The sequence below is a fragment of the Somniosus microcephalus genome, chromosome 8, assembly GCF_052327205.1.
Source record: "Somniosus microcephalus isolate GS21.2 chromosome 8, FLI_Smic_1.0, whole genome shotgun sequence".
Taxonomy (NCBI): Eukaryota; Metazoa; Chordata; class Chondrichthyes; order Squaliformes; family Somniosidae; genus Somniosus; species Somniosus microcephalus.
Genome location: NC_140994.1, coordinates 237,882,551 through 237,904,479, shown reverse-complemented (window position 1 = coordinate 237,904,479; position 21,929 = coordinate 237,882,551). Strand labels below are relative to the sequence as shown.

At 51.2% G+C, this 21,929-nt stretch overlaps 1 protein-coding gene across 1 annotated transcript in view; it reads right to left on the bottom strand.

Moving 5' to 3' along the window:
- Nucleotides 1-21,929, bottom strand: part of LOC147114173 (ganglioside GM2 activator-like) — a 48,042-nt gene extending 26,113 nt beyond the window's left edge. The window contains exon 1 of the mRNA XM_085994062.1: nucleotides 21,716-21,929. Coding sequence (XP_085850188.1) covers nucleotides 21,716-21,802 — 87 coding nt within the window. The 5' untranslated portion in view covers nucleotides 21,803-21,929. The remainder of the gene's footprint in view (nucleotides 1-21,715) is intronic.

The window sequence follows — 21,929 nt, the reverse complement described above, 5'->3', positions numbered from 1 at the left end:
CTACTGAAGTTGGGTGCAGCATCACCGGACGATTCAAGTGGGGAAATTCGAATGGTGGAGGCTGCGGATGATGGCGAAGTAGAAACAGCAAAGGAGCCCCAGGGCAAGGTTATAAACAGCCCTGCAGCTACTGGGAAACGTATGAGGTCAGAAGAGTTAACGGTCAGCCAACTCCTTCATATGCTGAAGGACAAGACTCTGAAATGGGAACAAATTGAACAGGAGTTTAAATCTTCAAAGGAGAGGGGTTTGGAGCTCCCAAAAGTTATTGAAATAGCTGAGGTTGCAACACAGACTGAGAAGATGGCAGCAGAGCAACCCTTGGATGCCAAAAGTACGCTGACTCACGTCAATGTTGAACAACAGAAGGTTGAAACAGCTGCTGCAGTAGAGGGATTGAATAGTCCGATCAACCAATCTCCGAATGAAGTTGAAGTATTGAAATCACAAATGACGTCATTAGTAAAAGACTTGCAGGAAGCCCAGAAAAAGCTGGATGAAGCTGAACGCCTGAAGAAGTCTCTTCAGGAAAGATGTCTGGATTTGGAACAAAAGCTGGCTAATGTCCAGCTGGGTATGGAGGAAATAGAAGACCCTCTCACTGGCCTAGCTCAAGATGACACCGAATATTACCATGACCTGTTCTGCCCAGCTTGTGATGAAAACTCCCAAAGTGCAGAAACCATGAAGAATCACAAAAAGTCTAAGGAACATCGGGAGATGGTGGCGCTACTACGGAAAAAGGAGGACGAGAAGGAGGAACTGTGCATGCAGCTGGCAGCTGACAGTGGAGCCCAGAGAGTCTCCAAGAAGCAGAAAAGGAAAAGACGAAGCAGAAGATGATGATCATCTGGACCATCATCATCACTACTAGATCACGCACGGGGTCCCTTCGAACGGAGCCAAATCAGTTTGGAAGTAGAAAAACTTCCCAATGTACTCAAGTTTTTACAAGCCAACAATGCTGGTTCAGAAGGACGGAAGTTCAAGCTGTTAAGTCCAGTGAAGGACTATTGGATGAGTCACTCCAGCAACGTGAACCGACTACACCACAGGGAACTGCTACACCACTGAGGTGTTGTCAGGACCGAGTCAAGAAGCACGGAAGGCGCATCCACCGAGATTGAATCTGTGAACTGTTTTCCGCAGAGACTGAATCTATGAACTGTTTCCCGCAGAGACTGAATCTGTGAACTGTTTCCGCAGAGACTACATCTGTGAACTGTTTTAACATGAAGTTGGATATATGTTATGATGTTATGTTTAATGGGGAATAAGTATGTTGTAAGCTAAAAAGGGAGGATTGTAGTGTATGTAACTGTTCTACCTTTAAGAGAACTATTGTATGTAACCGTTCACCTTTAAGAGAACTATTTTAGGTGTGGCACTACTTTATCTTGGCTGCTGTATACTGTAATACCGACGGTGACCACACCGGTATATAAGTGCTGTGTCAGGATTTATTGGGCAGATTCGCCCTGACCTTCGAATAGTAAAGTCCTGTTAAAGTTACTCTTGTAGTCTGTGTATTAATTCGCCATAATACCTACAGACTTTACAGGTGGCAGTGAAGATAACAGTGGCTCTTAACTTTTATACCACTGGCTCATTTCAATCAGCTACTGGGGACATCGCCAATATCTCCCAGTTTGCGGTCCATTGCTGCATCCGTCAGGTCACAAATGCCCTCTATATAAGGAGACGAGAGTACATCTCTTTCCCCATGACCCCGGACAAGAAGCAAGAACGCGCTATGGGCTATGCGAGGATAGTGGGCTTCCCCTTGGTGCAGGACGCCATTGACTGCACGCATGTGGCTTTGGGTGCTCTGCATGAGAATGCAGAGGATTTCCGCAACCGAAAGGGGTTCCGTTCCTTAAACGTGTAGTTGGTCTGTGACCACAGACAGCTGATACTCGCTGTCAATGTCTGTTTTCCTGGCAGCAGCTACAATGCCTTCATCCTGCGCCAGACTTCTGTGGCAGACCTTTTCCAGGCACCGCATCACCCAGGTGGTTGGCTTCTCGGGGACAAGGGATAACCTCTGTGCACCTGGCTAATGACACCGCTCCGTACGCCCAACACCCCTGCTGAGCTGCGATACAACAAGAGCCATCAAGCTACTAGGAACAGTGTTGAGCACACAATCGGCGTGCTCAAGCAACGGTTCCGCTGTCTGGACCACTCAGGAGGAGCCCTGCAGTACTCGCCTGAGCGAGTCTCCCACTTCGTTGTTGTGTGCTGCATGCTGCATAACCTGGCAATCCTCAGGACCCAGCCAATGCCACCAGGCCTTGGAGCACCACCAGAGGAGGAGGAGGAGGAAGAGGAGGAGGATGATCATCAGCAGCACCAAGGCGGGAGGGACGCCCACAATGTAGAAACTGGAAGGGCCGTCCGTCAACGGCTGATAGCAAGCCGCTTCTAGGCCCCTGCTGAGGAAATGGCTTCTGCCATTGAGAACAACATGAAGGAAACCAACTCGCAACCCCTAAGCCGGCCAAGGCAGCAATGATTCCAAAGACCAAACATGTACATTTTGAATATAAAAACTTATTTATTTTACAAACTCTGTGTGTGTCATTTCTTCATGACAAACTAATAGGAACAATCACAAAAAAACAGTCATTAACATAACTGGTTCTCACAACCTGGAGATAATGTCCAAAAAACTAAACAAAAGTTTGAACATGAACCTTGGCCTTTAATAAAAAAATTGACCAACATTTTGTCACACCTCCTACTTTTTGCCCTTCGAGAGTGATCTCCTTCCCTTGCGCACTTCCCTCCTTCCCACCCTACTGCTCCTCCGTAATGGGGCCCCAGTGGCTGCAGCAAGGCTGGTGGAAGGCTGCTGATTGTCAGAACCTGAGACTGCAGATGCCCTTGAAGGATGTCCTCGACCAGCTCTGGGCCTGGAGGGCCCGGCTGCAGACTGCACCAACTCTGCATGGGCGGCAGCAGTCTGTCCTACAGGCGGTGGCAAGTACAGTGGAGAAGTGACAGTGGTGGCAGCAGGAATGCTGTCACCTTGAGAGAGGACAGCAACTCCCTGCTCGACCGACACACTGGCACTCCCACAGGGCAGCATATCAGCACCCGGTGCAATCTGCTGGAGCACAGATTGCTGGCCGGCTGCGACACGGTGAGAGCCCCGGGGAAATGTTTCCAGACCAGTGAAAATGGCAGCAGTCAGTGCTTGTGTGGCCTCAATCTGAGTCTGCATGAGAGCAGTCTGAGATGGGAATCCTGGCTGCCAGTGACTGAATTGCAGCACTAAGCTTTAGCGTGCCATCTGCCTGTGCTACAGCGAAGTGCTCCACACTCCTTGCCAGTGATTCAATGCATTCGAGCACCCTTCCCACTGCACCTATGAGCTCAGTGTGCATGTCCACCGCCTGGGCGTTCATTTCAGCGATTAGCTGCTCCTCCTCTGCGTCCAGAGCAGCAGGACTTGCTGGCCTACTCTCCCCCGAGCTTCCCTACCCCCATCGCGTTGCTGCAGCCCGCTGGGTCCTGGAGCTTCACCCTCATCGGACCCTTCCCCCCTGCTCCCCTCCAGGGAAGGCGTGTTCCCAGTGTGGGCATGGGCTTCCTCGGGAGAAGGTGGCACTGATGCTCCGGCTTCCTCTTCCTCCTCGCCTGCAGCTTCACTCCCACTGGCAGCTTGAGGGCCCGTCTCCTCAGCTGGTGAATCACCATCTGAAAGCAGGGAGGTACAAGAGTGGCTTTAGCGTGAGAACATGGGGGCAGTAAGGGAGGAATGAGTGCAGCGATTTAGTAAGTTGGATTGAAAGTGTTAAAGGCTGGTGTTGTGAGGGACAAGTGGAATGAGAGAGGAGAAAAAGGTAATGACCTTACCATTGCTGTCCAGAACGGGGTCGGCCTCTCCAGGGGCAATGGGACCAATCACCCGGCTTGCCACAATCCTGTGGACGTGCTCCTCAAGATCGCTGAGGGGTTGCAGCTGAGACCGCCCTCCACCCATCCGTTGCTGCTGTCTCCTATTATGAGATAGCTTGGCCTGCAAGAAAAAGGACGTCGTCTGAGTAAATGTACAGCCATGGTCTTGCCTGATGTGCCTCCCATAGGTGAATAGCCCTTACTGTATGCAAGGTGTGGAATGTGCATTTGTGTTTCATGAGAGGGCCATAGGTGTTGGATGAGTGTTGGGCATTGAGGTTTTAAGACCCTCTGGCCATAGAATGAGGTTGAGATGGAGGGATGGAGAGGTATTGAAGAAAAGCCACTCACCCTGATGACCCGAGTGAGGTCGTTGAACTTTTTTCTACATTGTATATGGGTCCTGGGCACCATGCTCCTGGAGGAGACGCTCTGTGCCACCTCCCTCCACACTCTTCTGTAATCGTGCAGCAAAGGCATCCTGCCACTCTCTGGGTACAGTATTGATCTTCTGCGCTCCACCACGCCAACCAGAGCCTCCAAGGCCGGCTCGCTGAAGCGCTGTGCTCGCTCCCTGGCCCTCTCCATAGTCCTTGGCTGCAAGATTTAAGCACAGGTCTCTCCAGGCCGAAATTCAAGGCTCCAATGAGCATGGTCTGGCTGGAGAGCAAGATCGACTCACCCCTTTAAGAATTGTCCCGCGCCAGTGTGTCTGTGTTCCATGGCTAACTGACAGCACTTGCGTTGCGCCCGCCCTCTGAGTTAGCGCCTCGCTCCTCGGCCTTTGCGCCTTAAGAGAGGTGTGTAGCGCCTGATTTAGCGCTCCAATCACCTCCAGGAGCGATAAAAGCGAAGTTTGCCATCGGAGGCGATAATTAGTGCCAGGCACTAAACTTTGCGCATGGCCGATAATCGCGCCCCAAACAGGGTGATACTGAATTTTTCCCCCTATGACTCTATGGGGGAGAAATTCAGTTGTTAGCGCCAGCCGCTAGCGCCTTAAGAGAGCGATAAGTGGGGCGCGAAGTGGCTAGCGCCTGGGTGCGGCGCGACCTGCGCCTCTCGCGAAATTGAGCGGACATTTAGCGGCGGCGCAAAACCGCAACGCCCGCTCAGCTGCGCGCACAAATCCTGACGTCATTTCATGGTGCAACGCCCTTGGTGCGCCCCGAACCGGAACTTCAGTGGCGCCCCCCTTCTTTCCGCCTGGCGCTCCCAGCGACTGGTTGACTGGAACGGTTCCCAGTCGCTGTGGGGCTGGAGGGGTGGCGCTATTTAAAGGGGGCCCTTCCTGGCTTCTTAGTGGTAGCCATTTTTGGACCACTCCTTCTGTGTGAGAGAGAGAGAGAGAGAGGTTTGCAGAGAGACAAAGGGAGAGAGCTTTCTGCTTTGACTCAGCACTCACACAGGTACTTCTGGCTTCAGCCCAGAACTTTGCAGTTGGATTGATTTTTCAGTGCCATAGCCTTGAGTGGCCACATATTATGGGGGCTGCAATGGGTGGAAATGTTGGGTTTCTCCATTACATTGAGAGGGCTCAGAGACGCCCAGAGAGTGCCAATCATGGCCAGACGGAGGAGGGCCAACAGGCATCGGCACAGGAGGCCTTACCCTCCCAGGGTATACCGCCAGCAGTTCTCATACCTCAACATGTCTGAGGAGCAGTGTATTCGGAGGCTTCAATTCAGCAGGGAGGTGGTAACTGAGCTCTGCCACCTGCTTCAGACAGATCTGCAGACTCAGCTGAGGAGCAGGACTTCTCTGTCGGTGGCAGTGAAGGTGACAGTGGCTCTCAACTTCTATGCCACCGGCTCCTTCCAATCCGCTACTGGGGACATTGCCAATGTCTCACAGTTCGCGGTGCATTGCTGCATCCGCCAAGTCATGAATGCCCTCTTCAAAAGGAGACGTCAGTACATTTCCTTCCCCATGACCCTGGACAAGCAGCAAGAGCGCGCAATGGGATTTGCAAGAATAGCGGGCTTCCCCATGGTCCAGGGTGCCATTGACTGCACGCATGTGGCTTTGCGGGCGCCTTTAGAGAATGCCGAGGATTACCGCAACCGGAAGGGGTTCCATTCGTTGAACGTGCAGTTGGTGTGTGACCTCAGACAGCTGATACTAGCTGTCAATGCCCGCTTTCCAGACAGCAGCCACGACGCCTTCATCCTGCGCCAGACTTCTGTGGCAGACCTTTTCGAAGCCCCGGCTCACCCAGGAGGTTGGCTTCTCGGGGACAAGGGCTATCCTTTGTGCACTTGGCTGATGACCCCGCTCCATGCGCCCAGCACCCCTGCTGAAGAACGATACAATGACAGCCATCAAGCGACCAGGAACATCATTGAGCATACAATCGGCGTGCTAAAGCAACAGTTCTGCTGTCTGGACGATTCCGGGGGAGCCCTTCAGTACCCGCCTGAGCGAGTCTCCCATTTCATTTAAGTGTGCTGCATGCTGCACAACCTGGCTATCCTCAGGACTCAGCCACTGCCAGCAGACATTGGAGGACCACCAGAGGAGGAGGAGGAGGAGGAGGAGGAGGAGCACCAAAACGGGAATGAGGTACAAAGTGCAAGGACCGTCCGTCAGCGGCTTATTGCAAGTCGGTTCTAGGCCCCCTCTCAGTGAATGGCTTGTGCCATTGAAAGAACAAGAATGGAACCGGTCCGCAAACCCTGAGCCAGTCAAGGCAACAAATAGTTCAAAGAGCAAACATGCACAATCTGAATAAAGACAATTATTTATTTAACAAACTCTGTGCCCTTCCCGCATGAAAAACAAATACAGAGAAACCCCCCAAAAAACAGTCAGACACATAACTGGCTCTCACAACCTGGAGACAATGAACAACAGACTTAACCAAAAATGACAATGATCCTCGGCCTTCACTAAAAAAAATCACAGCATTTTGCCAGACCTCCTACTTTTTGGCCTGCGAGGGTGATCTGCCTCGCTTGCGAGATTGGCCCCTTCCCAACCTGCAGCTCCTCCGCAATGGGACCCCAGTGGCTGCAGCAAGGCTGGGGGAAGGCTGCTGAGTGTCAGATAGTGAGTTGGCAGATGCCCTTGGGGGACGGCCTGGACCAGCTCTGGGCCTGGAGGGCCCGGCTGCTGACTGTTCCAACTCTGCATGGGTGGCAGCAGTCTGTCCTATGGGTGGTGGCAGCTGCAGTGGAGGAGTGACAGTGTTGGCAGCAGGAATGCTGCCAACCTGACAGAGCACAGGCACTCCCTGGTCGGACGAGACACTGGCACTCGCACGGGGCAGCACTGAAGCATGCGCAGCAATCTGCTGAAGCACAGACTGCTGGCCTGCTGCGGCGCGGCGAGGGCCCCGGCGAATCCTGCCCGATCCAGCAAGGATGGCAGCAGTTAGTGCTCGTGTGGCCCTGATCTGTGTCTGCATCAGACCAGCCAGTGACTGCATGGCACGACTAAGCACTTGCGTGGAAGCCGCCTGTGCTGCACCGAAGTCCTGCAGACTCCTTGCCTGTGCTGCACCGAAGTCCTGCAGACACCTTGCCTGTGCTGCCCCAAAGTCCTGTACACTCCTTGCCAGTGACTCTATGGAGTCAGGCATCCTTGCCACTGCAGCCATGAGCTCAGTGTGCCTGTGCTCCGCCTGGGCGCCCATTTCAGCGAGGAGCCGCACCTCCTCTGCGCTCACTGTAGCAGGACTGGAGGCCACACTCTGCCTCCGGGGAGAAGGCCGCCGAGCTTCCCTACCCACCCCCCCCCCCGCGTTGCTGCAGCCCGCTGGGCCCCGGAGCTTCACCCTCCTCAGACCCTTCCCCGCTGCTCCCCTCCAGGGAAGACGTGTCCCCATTATGGCCATGGGCTGCCTCGGCTGAGGGTGGTACTGATGGTCCGGCTTCCTCTTCCTCCTCGCCTTCAGAATCACTCACAGTGGCAGCTTGAGGGCCCGCCTCCTCAGCTGGCAAATCAGCATCTGAAAGCAGGGAGGTACAAGAGTTGCTTTAGCATGAGGACAGGGCGGCAGCGAGGGAGGCATGAGTGCTGCAATGCACTGCATTGGTTCGATAGTGGCAAAGGATGCTGGTGTGAGGCACAAGTGGAAGGAGAGAGGTCAAAAAGGTGATGACCATACCATTGCTGTCCAGAACGGGGTCGGCATCTCCTGTGGCGACGGGGCCAATCATCCGGCCTGCCATAATCCGTTCCACTCGCTGCTCCAGATCGCTGAGGTCTTTAAGTTCAGGATGGCCTCACCCGGTCCGTTGCTGCTGCCTCCTATTGTGCGCCAGCTTGCCCTGCAAGAGAAAGGACGGGCTCTCAGTACAGTGTGAAGCCCTGATTTTGGCTGCACTGCCTCCCATGGTGGAATAGCCCTTACAGTGTGAAGCCCTGATCTTGGCTGCACTGCCTCCCATGTTGGAATAGCCTTTAAATTGTGAAGCCCTGATCTTGGTTGCACTGCCTTCCATGGTCGAATAGCCCTTACAGTGTCAAGCCCTGATCTTGGTTGCACTGCCTCCCATGGTGCAATAGCCCTTACATTGTGAAGCCCTGATCTTGGTTGCACTGCCTCCCATGGTGCACTAGCCCTTACATTGTGAAGCCCTGATCTTGGCTGCACTGCCTCCCATGGTGGAATAGCCCTTACAGTGTGTAAAGTGGTGAATGTGCATGTGAGTTTCATGAGAGGCCCATAGATGTTGGATGAGGGCTGGGCATTGGGGCTTTCAGGACCCTTTGGCCATAAAGTGAGATGGACATGCAGGGATGAAGAGGATACTGGAAAGGGTACTCACCCTGACAACCCGAGTGAGGTCGTTGAACTTCTTCCTGCATTGTGTCGGGGTCCTAGGTACCATGCTGCTGGAGGTCACTCTGTGTGCCACCTCCCTCCAAGCTTTTCGATATTCATTGGGCAGCGGCCTCCTGCCACTGTCCGGAAAGAGGATAGGTCACCTGCGCTCCACTGTGCCAACCAGAACCTTCAGGGTCCCCTCACTGAACCGCTGCGCTCGCTCCCTGGCCCTCTCCATGGTTGTAGGCGTTGCAATGTTGCAGCAGGTCTGTCCAGGCCGAGAATCAGGGCTCCAATGTGCAGGGCGTGGCTGCAAGCCAAATCGACCCTCCCCCTTTAAGAGGTGACCGGCGCCAGCATGTCTGCCTGCAATCGCTAACTGGCCGCACCTGCGCTGCGCTGCGCCCGCCCTCGGTGGTAGCGCCTCACCTCTCCGGCTTAGCGCCTTAGGATAGTCGTGCAGCGCCTGGTTTAGCGCACCAAGAACCTCTTGGGGCGAAGCAAGTCAATGTGGCTGAAGGTGGTGATAATTTGCGCCGGGCGCTAAATTTAGCACACGCTCGACTATAGCGCCCCAAACGTGGCGATACTGAATTTCTAGGCTTATGACTCTAAAAGATAGGGAAGGAAAAAGGGGATGTGGAGTAGCTGTACTTATTAGGGATAGCATAGTGGCAGTAGAAAAAAGAGTCGCAGATATCAGCAAGACAAAAATAGAATCTATATGGATAGAGATAAAAGATAAATCTCAGTATTATAAACAAGGAAGGCTAGAGTACAGTTTGTCATGGAGTGCAGCTTGGAACAGAGTGTAAACCTGTGAGTTTGGTAAGGGAGTGAATCTTAAGGGTTAATCACTCTTTTTTTATATAAAATCCAGTCTTGTGTGCTTGCAATTAGCATTTAACGTAAATTTACTGTTTAATTTTTAATTTTCTTCCAGGCTTGAGCAGGGCAAAGCAAGCTCTGTGCTGGAGAGTGGGTGGGCTAGTTAGTTAATTAACTGGTCTAATCTGGATCTGCAACTGCCAGAGAGCTGACTCATAAATCTCAGTAGTTTCAATAAGGAAGGCAAGACTGCAGTTGTCACGGAGTGCAGCTTGGAACAGAGTGTAAGCCTGTGAGTTTGGTGAGTAAGGGAGTTCAGTGAGGAGGGGAGGGGAGGGGAGGGGAGGGAGTTGCTCTTTTCGTCTTTTTCAGCCTCCAGGAGAGCAGGCGTTAAAAATCTGCACGAGAGGGAGCAGACAACCAGCGAGAGTTCGGCTCTGTGAATCTCCCCAACCGCATTTGGAGAAAAATAAAAGGTGACATCACAGGGAAAAGGCAGAGGCAGTGGACCTGAGCAGGAGCGAGAGCGGAGGCGGAGCAATTAAACAGCATGGCAGAGGAAGGCCTGAGAGCAGAGGCAGTGGACCTGACAACAAAAACACGGAGTGATGTCACAGGAAAGCATTGGTTTAAAGTAAGAGCCAGGATTAAAAACTAAACATTCAAAACTTAAACACTTAATTAATTATATACATTAGAGATGGCAGGGCAGGTGATGTGTTACTGCTGCAACATGTGGGAGCTGGTGAACACCATTGAGGACCTCGCCGACCACATTTGCAGTAAGTGTTGGTTGCTCGAGGAACTTCGGCTCCATGTTGATGAGCTGGAGTCTGAGTTTCAAACACTGCACCATATCAGGGAGGGGGAGAGTTACCTGGACGCTATGTTCCAGGAAGCAGTCACACCCCTTAGATTAATTAATTCAAATTTGGTCCGTGGTCAGGGACAGGTGGGTGTGACTATGAGCAAGGCAGGTCGTGGTGGAGGAGTCTCAGCCCTTGCTCTTGTCCAACAGTTATGAGGTTCTTACTCTCTGTGTGGACGAGAGCAGGGACTGCAGGGAGGATGAGCAAACTGACCACAGCACCATAGTACAGTGATCATAGCATGGTAGAATTTCAAATTCAGTTTGAGGGTGAGAAATCTAGGTCTCAAACTAGTGTCCTGAACTTAAACAAAGGTATTCACAAAGGTATGAAGGCAGACTTTGTTAACGTGGACTGGAAAAATATATTACAGGGTAAGACTTTAGAAAAGTAGTGGCAAACATTTAAGGAGATATTTCAGAACTCACAGCAAAGATATATTCCAGTGAGAAAGAAAGATTCTAAGAGAAGGATGAACCATCCGTGACTAACTAAGGAAGTAAAGGATGGTATCAAATTGAAAACAAAAGCATACAATGTTGAGAAGAATAATGGAAGGCCAGAGGATTGGGAAATTTTTAAAAACCAGCAAAGGATGACTAAAAAAATGATAAAGCGAGAGACGGTAGCTTATGAGAGTAAATTAGCAAGAAATATAAAAACAGACAGTAAGAGATTCTACAGGTATATAAAATGAAGAGAATAGCTAAAGTAAACATTGGTCCCCTAGAGGATGAGTCTGGGGAATTAATAATGGGAAACAAGGAAATGGCAGAGACCTTGAACAAATATTTTGTATCGGTCTTCACGGTAGAAGAGACTAAAAGCATCCCAATCAGTGCTGGGTCCCCAACTCTTTACAATCTATATTAACGATTTGGAGGCGGGGACCGAGTGTAACATATCAAAGTTTGCAGATGATACAAAGATGGGAGGGAAAGTAGTGAGTGAGGAGGACATAAAAAACCTGCAAAGGGACATAGACAGGCTAAGTAAGTGGGCAGAGATTTGGCAGATGGAATACAATACTGGAAAGTGTGAGGTTATGCACTTTGGCAGGAAAAATCATAGAGCAAGTTATTATCTTAATGGCAAGAAACTGGAAAGTACTGTAGTACAAAGGGATCTGGGGGTCCTGGTGCACGAAACTCAAAAAGTTAGTATGCAGGTGCAGCAAGTGATCAAGAAGGCCAATGGAATGTTGGCTTTTATTGCTAGGGGATAGAATATAAAAACAGGGAGGTATTGTTGCAGTTGTACAAGGTATTGGTGAGACCGCACCTGGAATACTGCATACAGTTTTGGTGTCCATACTTAAGAAAAGACATACTTGCTCTCGAGTCAGTACAAAGAAGGTTCACTCGGTTAATCCCGGGGATGAGGGGGTGGACATATGAGGAGAGGTTGAGTAGATTGGGACTCTACTCATTGGAGTTCAGAAGAATGAGAGGCGATCTTATTGAAACATATAAGATTGTGAAGGGGCTTGATCGGGTGGATGCGGTGAGGATGTTCCCAATGATGGGTGAAACTAGGACTAGGGGGCATAATCTTAGAATAAGGGGCTGCTCTTTCAAAACTGAGATGAGGAAAAACTTCTTCACTCAGAGGGTAGTAGGTCTGTGGAATTTGCTGCCCCAGAAAGCTGTGGAAGCTACATCATTAAATAAATTTAAAACAGAAATAGACAGTTTCCTAGAAGTAAAGGGAATTAGGGGTTACGGGGAGCGGGCAGGAAATTGGACATGAGTCTAGGTTCGGAACAGTCATGGCCCTGTGGGTAGCAGAGCGGGCCCATGGGCTGTGTAGCCTGGTTCTGCTCCTACTTCTTGTGTTCTAATTCTGTGTTAGATTTCAGGAGATGGTTCTATTCCTGTTCCTGGCTGGGGTGGAGATCACCTTTTACAGAAGGTAAGTACTGTGAAAATATAGGGACAGAGTGATCTCCTGGACGAGTTTCGATCGCCTAGATGGGTCGGAGAGGAATTTCCCAGATGTTTTCTCCCAAATTGGCCATTGGGTTTTTAATCTGGTTTTTCACCTCTCCCAGGTGATCACATGGGTTCGGGAGGGATGTAGAGTGATAGTAGATTTGAGGTTAGGATCAGATCAGCCATGATCTTATTGAATGGTGGAGCAGGCTCGAGGGGCCGATTGGCCTACTCCTGCTCCTATTTCTTATGTTCTTATAATGGATAATCAAGGGGCTATTGGAGTGGAGGGGGGAACTTAAAACAATCACTATCACTAGAGAGAAAGTACTCGGCAAACTAATGGGACTAAAGGTGGACAAGCCCCCTGCACCCGATGGCCTGCATCCTAGGGTCTTAAAAGAGGTGGCTGCAGAGATAGTGGATGCATTGGTTGTAATCTATCAAAATTCCCTGGATTCTGGAGAGGTCCCAGTGGACTGGAAAATCACAAATGTAACGCCCCTATTTAAGAAAGGAGGGAGGCAGAAAGCAGGCAACTATCGGCCAGTTAGTCTAACATCTGTCATTAGGAAAATGCTGGAGTCCATCATTAAGGAAGTGGTAGCAGGACATTTAGAAAATCATAATATAGTCAAGCAGAGTCAGCATGGCTTTATGAAAGGGAAATCATGGTTTGGCAAATTTGCTGGAGTTCTTTGAGGATGTAACGAGCAGGGTGGATAAAGGGGAACCAGTAGATGTCTTGTATTTGGATTTCCAGAAGGCATAAGGTGCTGCATAAAAGGTTACTGCAAAAGATAAGACCTCACGGGGTTGGGGGTAATATATTAGCATGGATAGAGGATTGGCTAACTAACAGAAAACAGAGAGTCAGGATAAATGGGTCATTTTCAGGTTGGCAAACTGTAACTAGTGGGGTGCCGCAGGGTCAGTGCTGGGTCCTCAACTATTTACAATCTATATTAATGACTTGGATGAAGGGACTGAGTGTAATGCAGCCAAATTTGCTGATGATACAAAGATAGGTGGGAAAGCAAATTGTGTGGAGGATGCAAAGAATCTCCAAAGGGATATAGATAGGCTAAGTGAGTGGGCAAAAATCTGGCAGATAGAGTTTAATGTGTGAAAATGCGAGGTTATCCACTTTAGTAAGAAAAATTAAAAAGCAAATTATTATTTAAATGGAGAGAGATTACAAAATGCTGAGGTACAGATGGATCTGGGGGTCCTTGTACATGAATCACAAAAAGTTAGCACGCAGGCACAGCAAGTAATTCGGAAGGCAAATGGAATGTTGGCCTTTATTGCAAAGGGAATGGAGTATAAAAGTAGGGAAGTCCTGTTACAACTGTACAGGGCATTGGTGAGGCCATACCTGGAGTACTGCGTACAGCTTTGGTCTCCTTATTTAAGGAGGGATATACTTGCATTGGAGGCAGTTCAGAGAAGGTTCACGAGGTTGATTCTGGAGATGAAGGGGTTGTCTTATGAAGAAAGGTTGAGCAGGTTGGGCCTATACTCATTGGAGTTTAGAAGAATGAGAGGGGATCTTATTGAAACATACAAGATTCTGAAGGAGCTTGACAGAGTAGATGCAGAGAGGATGTTTCCCCTCGTGGGGGAATCTAGAACAAGGGGGCATAATTTCAGAATAAGGGGGCACCCTATTAAATCGGAAATGAGGAGGAATTTCTTCTCTCAGAGGGTCGTGAATCTTTGGAATTCTCTTCCCCAGAGAGCTGTGGAGGCTGGGTCACTGAATATATTTAAGGTGGAGATAGACAGAGTTTTGAATGGTAAGGGAGTCAAGGGTTATGGGGAATGGGCAAGGAAGTGGAGTTGAGGCCATGATCAGATCAACCATGATCTTATTGAATGGCGGAGCAGGCTCGAGGGGCCAAATGACCTATTCCTGCTCCTATGTCTTATGTTCTTACGTTCTTATGTATAATAAAGGATCAATCACACTAATAGGTGTCGTCTACAGACCACCTAATAGTGGAAGTGAGGTGGAGGAAGAAATATGCAGACAAATTAGAGAAATGAGTAAAAAACATAGAATAATAATCCTGGGAGATTTCAACTACCCTGATATTAATTGGACAGAAGAGGTAGGTAAAAGGGATTATGGAATGGAGTTCCTACAATGTGTACAGGACTCCTTTCTTTCTTTTCGATGGTGTGTGTGTCTCTCTCTCGTTCTCTTTACCTCAGTAAGGCGTTGGAGTTAGCTATGTTGTTAAAACAGTCATTACTCACCCTCAAATAATTTCATTGAGTCAGCTACACTACAATGTATTGAACAAAAGTAATGCAAATTATAATACTTTTGATATACCTATCAATTCGTCCAATAAAAAGCGACGAGTTAGGAACGTAACTAAAGGTTTTTATTGACTAAATAACAGAGCCCACCCTCGTGGGTGATCGGGTCCAACAAGGAGGAATACCAGCCAGTCGACTACCTTTATACCTGGGCAGGTAGGTGGAGCCATGGGCGGAGTCGGAGGTGGTCAGCCCAGGTATAACAGCGCGACAAGAGGCGACCTCGTATAGTGATACAACAGTGAGAACGGTGATAACAATACAACAGTGATAACTATAGTGTAACGATAGTGAACGATGAAAGTGGTTTACCACATTCACCCCTTGTTTAGATTTGAGTCCGGCGGGGTGAAGTGTACTATCAGTTCTGGTATGTCAGTCTGTCCGGAGGCCTCCTAAGCCTCTCCGATTGTCGCAGCGGCGGTGCTGCATTATCCGGTGTTAGTACTGGTGTCTGCGTGGTCGGCGAAGGCTCATGGGGTTCCGGCATGCCGTCTACCTGGGCTGGAATTGGGGGGGTGGTGGGGGGGGGGGGTAAAGGTGGTGTCTCCGGAGTGCCCGAGGGTGCGAGGTCTCGTAAGGAGACAGTGTCCTCCCGCCCGTCTGGGTAAGCCACGTAGGCGTACTGGGGGTTGGCGTGCAGGAGGTTCACCCTCTCGACCAGGGGGTCTGTTTTATGGGCCCTCACGTGCTTTCGCAGCAAGACGGGCCCCGGAGAGGTCAGCCAGGTTGGTAGAGTGGTTCCCGTAGTCGACTTCCTGGGGAAAACAAACATTCGTTCATGGGGGGTGGCGTTAACGGCAGTGCAAAGTAGTGACCGGATGGAGTGCAGCGCTGTCGGGAGGACTTCCTGCCAGCGGGAGGTTGGGAGGCCCTTAGACTTTAAGGCTAAGAGGACGGCCTTCCATACCGTCGCGTTCTCTCTTTCCACCTGGCCGTTCCCTCGGGGGTTGTAGCTGGTGGTCCTACTTGCTGCAATACCTCTCGCTAGTAGGAACTGACGGAGTTCCTCACTCATGAAGGAGGAGCCCCGGTCACTATGTGTATAGTTCGGGAACCCGAACAAGGCGAAGAGGTCGTTCAGGCACTTGATGACCGTGGTACTGGTCATGTCTGGGCAGGGGAAGGCAAAAGGGAAACGGGAGTACTCATCAACGATGTTGAGGAAGTACACATTGCGGTCAGATGACGGTAGAGGCCCCTTAAAGTCGATGCTCAGGCGCTCGAAGGGGCGGGTGGCCTTGATCAGGCTTGCTCTGTCCGGCCTATAGAAGTGCGGTTTGCACTCGGCGCAGGTCTGGCAGTCCCTGGTCATGGTCCTGACCTCCTCGATGGAGTAGGTCAGGTTGCGGGCCTTAATGAAATGGTAAAGTCTGGTGACCCCGGGGTGGCAGAGGTCGTTGTGGAGGGTCTGAAGTCTATCAATATGCGCGCTGGCGCATGTAATTCGTGAAAGAGCATCAGGGGGTTCGTTCAGCTTACCTGGCCGGTACAAGATATCATAATCGTAGGTGGATAGCTCGATTCTCCACCTCAAGATCTTGTCATTCTTGATTTTGCCCCTCAGCTTGTTATTAAACATGAAAGCAACCAAACGTTGGTCGGTGAGGAGGGTAAATTGTTTGCCTGCCAGGTAATGCCTCCAGCGCCATACCGCCTCCACAATTGCCTGGGCTTCCTTCTCGACCGACGAGTGTCGGATCTCGGGGCCCTGTAGGGTCCTCGAGAAGAAGGCCACCGGCCTCCCCTCCTGGTTAAGGGTAGCGGCTAGGGCGAAGTCGGATGCATCGCTCTCCACTTGGAAGGGGATGGACTCATCCACTGCGTGCATTGTGGCCTTGGCTATGTCTCCCTTGATGAGGGAGAAGGCCACGCACGCTTCCTCCGTGAGGGGGAAGGATGTGGACTTCATGAGGGGTCTGGCTTTGTCCGCATAATTGGGCACCCATTGGGCATAGTAGGCGAAGAGCCCCAGGGTTCTCTTAAGTGCCTTAGGGCAGTGGGGGAGGGGTAGCTCCATGAGGGGACGCATTCTTTCGGGGTCGGGGCCGATGAGTCCGTTCTCTACTACACAGCCAAGGATGGCAAGGCGCGAGGTGTTAAACACACATTTCTCCTTATTGTAGGCGAGGTTCAGCCGTTGGGCTGTACGGAGGAATTTCTCCAGATTCACGTCGTGGTCCTGCCGGTCGCGGCCGCAGATGGTGACGTTATCTAGATAGGGGAATGTGGCCTGCAGTCCGTTCTGGTCAACCATCCGGTCCATCTCCCTTTGGAAGACCGAGACCCCGTTGGTGACACCGAAGGGGACCCTAAGGAAGTGGTATAGGCGCCCATTCGCCTCGAAGGCGGTGTACTGGCGGTCCTCGGGGTGGATAGGGAGCTGGTGGTAGGCCGACTTAAGGTCGATGGTCGAGAATACGCGGTATTGTGCAATCTGATTGACCATGTCAGATATGCGGGGAAGGGGGTATGCGTCCAGCTGGGTGTATCTGTTTATGGTCTGGCTGTAGTCGATGACCAGGCGATTTTTATCGCCGGTCTTAACGACCACGACCTGGGCACGCCAGGGGCTGTTGCTCCCCTCGATGATGCCCTCCTTCAGGAGACGCTGCACCTCAGAGCTAATGAAAGCTCTGTCCCCAGCGCTGTACCGCCTGCTCTTGGTAGCGACGGGTTTGCAGTCGGGGGTGAGGTTAGCGAACAGGGAAGGTGGCGGCACCTTGAGGGTGGATAGGCTGCAGGTGTTACGCGGTGGGCGGTTTAACATTCGCTGGTTGTCGACTGTGAGAGGGGGGAGGGGTCCACCGTATGCTAGGGTTACACTTTGGAGGTGGGATTGGAAGTCCAGCCCTAGTAGGACGGCAGCGCAGAGCTGGGGGAGGACGAGGAGTTTAAAATTTTTATACTCTGTGCCCTTAACCGACAAGGTCACAGCACAGTAGCCGCTAATGTCCGTGGCGTGGGACCTCGATGCCATCGAGATTCGGTTGCGCGTTGGCAGGACAGGGAGGGAGTAGTGGCTCACCGTGTCTGGGTGGATGAAGCTCTCCGTGCTTCCGCTGTCGAACAGGCAGGTCGTGGCGTGGCCGTTTACTTTGATGTCCATCATCGACTTGGACAGGTGGTGTGGGCGGGCTTGATCCAGAGTGACGGAGGCTAGTGTGTAGGTAAGCGAGTCGTTGTCGTCTGCGGGCGAGGCGGTCGTCAGGTCTGGGGGCTCGGTGGCAGTCGGGCGTGGTGGGTAAAATGGCGTCTCCCACGAGGTAGGACAAAATGGCGGAGAAGATGGCTGCCCCCATAACTCACATGAGGCACTATTGGGGTCGGTTGCCTTGATCAAAGATGGCCGCCCCCATGACTCACGTGTGGGGATGCTGGCCTCACTTGCCGTGAAAGAAGATGGCCGCCCCCACAGTTCGCATGAGCCACTGCTGGCCTCTGAAGATCCGCTCCTGCAGGCCTTAGAGAAGTGGCCTTTCTTCCTGCAGGTTGAGCAGGTAGAGTTCCTGGCTGGGCAGCGCGACCTCGGGTGCTTCTCCTGGCCGCAAAAGAAGCAGCCGGCGGCCCGATCACGGGTGCCCGATGTCGGAGCCGGTACCGGGGGTGGCGGGCCCGGTCGGGTCCGGGACGCCAACGCTGAGGTAGGGCCCGGGGGCGGCGCTGCGAAGGGTATTGCGGTAGGGGTTGGGCCCGAGTCCCAGGGTCGCGAGCAGTACCTGGAAAACACCTCCTGGTCCTGATGGGCCACCTCTAGGGAGAGAGCGAGGGCTTCAGCTTTGTCCAGGTCGAGGTCTTTAGCTTCAAGCAGTCTTTGCCGTGAGTAGTCGGACCGTCGGCCTTTCACAAAGGCATCGCGGATATTATCTTCCGTATTTTCAACAGCCGTCACCGCTTTAAAGTCACAGTTCCTGCCGAGTGCTCTTCGCGCCCGTAAAAATTCAGCTACAGACTCTCCTGGCTGTTGCGGGCGGGATCTTAGGAGGTGCCTGGTGTACATGTAATTTACTGGGCTGCGGTACTGCTGTTTCAGTAGGTTGATAGCGGCCTCATATGTAGTCGTGTCCTGGATGAGTGCGTATACTCTCGGGCTCGCTTGGGCGTTCAGAAGTCTTAGTTTGGATCTCTGCGGGACGCCGGATTCTTCCAGGTAGGGTTCGAAGCAGTCCAGCCAGTGTTTGAAGTTGAGGGCTGAGTTTGCTGCCTGTGGGTTTAGATCCAGGTACGGTGGTTTGAGGGCTTGCAGCCAAGCCGGCTGGCGTGGCTGGTGTAGCCCGGTGTCTGAAGGCTGCTGTGGCTGTGCTTCTGGGAGGGCTTCTGGCTGGTCAGTAGCAAACATCTTTAAAATTTAGTCAATAAAATTGATATACCTATCAATTCGTCCAATAAAAAGCGACGAGTTAGGAACGTAACTAAAGGTTTTTATTGACTAAATAACAGAGCCCACCCTCGTGGGTGATCGGGTCCAACAAGGAGGAATACCAGCCAGTCGACTACCTTTATACCTGGGCAGGTAGGTGGAGCCATGGGCGGAGTCGGAGGTGGTCAGCCCAGGTATAACAGCGCGACAAGAGGCGACCTCGTATAGTGATACAACAGTGAGAACGGTGATAACAATACAACAGTGATAACTATAGTGTAACGATAGTGAACGATGAAAGTGGTTTACCACAACTTTTCTAGGGAGTAAATCAATATAGCGGGCCTTACCTACAATGTTCAAATAAGCATACCGTTTCATCAGGTAAGAGGGTGAGGTTTTATAGTGAGAACCAAAAACCACAAACTTAAGAAAATATTAAACTAATTTGCAATTTTCCTTTTTCCACCAAACATCTATGTGATAGGACATATTGGCCTGAAAATTCTGTGTGGGGTCTCACCATCGAAAAGAAAGAACTTGCATTTATACATAAAATTACATAGGATATTGGGCAGCACGGTGGCATAGTGGTTAGCACTGTTGCCTCACAGCGCCAGGGACCCGGGTTCGAATCTGGCCTCGGGTGACTGTCTGTGTGGAGTTTGCACATTCTCCCCGTGTTTGCGTGGGTTTCCTCCGGGTGCTCCGGTTTCCTCCCACAGTCCAAAGATGTGCGGGTTAGGTTGATTGGCTATGATAAATTGACCCTTAGTGGTAGGGGGATTAAATACACGGGGATAGAGTGGGATGTGTATTGGTGTAGGGGTTACGGGGATCGGGTGGGATATGTGTCGGTGCAGGCTCGATGGGCCGAAATGGCCTCTATCTGCACTGTGGGGTTTCTGTGTGTGTGTGATAAGCATCCAGGGATACTTTAAGGACAGATGTGATTTCCGCCTGGACAGACTCAGAAGCTCTCAGCGATGCCCAAGAGACCCCATATTTTCACGGAAGCACTTTAAAGGGACAAAAAGTAGGACAAATCTAATCCAGCCAATTACCGCCCCATCAGTCTACTCTCAATCATCAGCAAAGTGATGGAAGGTGTCATCGGCAGTGTTATCAAGCGGCACTTACTCACCAATAACCTGCTCACTGATGCCCAGTTTGGGTTTCGCCAAGACCACTCGGATCCCAACCTCATTACAGCCTTGGTCCAAACATGGACAAAGGAGCTGAATTCCAGAGGTGATGTGAGAGTGACTGCTTGATATCAAGGCAGCATTTGACCGAGTGTGGCATCAAGGAGCCCTAGTAAAACTGAAGTCAATGGGAATCGGGGGGAAAGCTCTCCGCTGGCTGGAGTCATACCTAGCACAAAGGAAGATGGTTGTGGTGGTTGAAGGTCAATCATCACAGCCCCAGGACATCGCTGCAGGAGTTCCTCAGGGCAGTGTCCTAGGCCCAACCATCTTCAGCTGCTTCATCAATGACTTTCCCTCCAACATAAGGTCAGAAATGGGGATGTTCACTGATAACTGCAGTGTTTAGTGCCATTCACAACTCCTCAGATAATGAAGCAGTCCATGCCCGCATGAAACAAGACCTGGACGACGTTCAGCCTTGAGCTGATACGTAGCAGGTAACATTCGCGCCACAGAAGTGCCAGGCAATGACTATATCCAACAACCATCACCGAATCTCCCACCATCAACATCCTGGGGGTCACCATTGACCAGAAATTTAACTGGACCAGCCTCATAAATACTGTGGCAACAGGAGCAGATCAGAGTCTGGGCATTCTGCGGCAAGTCTCTCACCTCTTGACTCCCCAAAGCCTTTCCACAATCTACAAGGCACAAGTAAGGAGTGTGATGGAATACTCTCCACTTGCCTGGATGAGTGCAGCTCCAAAAACACTCAAGAAGCTCGACATTATCCAGGACAAAGCAGCCCGCTTGATTGGCACCCCATCCACCACCTTAAGCATTCACTCCCTCCACCACCGGCGTACCGTGGCTGCAGTGTGGACCATCTACAAGATGCACTGCAGCAACTCACCAAGGCTTCTTCGGCAGCACCTCCAAACCCGCGACCTCTTCCACCTAGAAGGACAAGGGCAGCAGGCGCATGGGAACACCACCACCTCCAAGCTCCCTTCCAAGTCACACAGCATCCTGACTTGGAAGTATATCGCCGATCCTTCATCGTCGCTGGGTCAAAATCCTGGAACTCCCTACCTAACAGCGCTGTGGGAGTACCTTCACCACACGGACTGCAGCAGTTCAAGGAGGCTACTCACCACCATCTTCTCAAGGGCCACCAGGGATAGGCAATAAATGCTGGCCTTGCCAGCGACGCCACATCCCATAAATGAGTAAAAAAAAGTTACAACATTGGGTCGTTGCTGTGCATGCACGGAGTGACTTCATCGGGCGGTGCATTTATTGCCCATCCCCGGTTGTCATGAAATGGTGTTGATGGGCGTTCGATGGAACTGAAAAATCAGACGGTTTCTGTAACAGGTGGCCAATCTGCAAAACCAGTTTTACACCTGGGTGGCAAGTCGAAAATGTGCTCCACTCACTGTCTGGTTTTAAAGAGGGAATCCACGTTCATGCACACTCCACCGCCCCTCCTTCGCCCCTGCCCGTTAAAAGGACCAGCATTAAAGTAATGCACATGGTACTCGGCTTTCCTGCCCAATGAAAGGAACACTCACCACTCGCCCAGTGTCAGGGCTCCACTCCTGAGATAGGTTCACCTGTGCGAAACAGAGACAAGAAACAAGGAATCCGAGTGGCGACATGCCTTTTTTTGTCTCTGTTAAATTACTCCCAGGATCAGAGTTTTCTCAAAATATATATATTTTTTGAGAAGCTGACATGAACAGCTGAGCTCTGCACTCAGAAACGCTTCCTTACTACGCAGGAAAT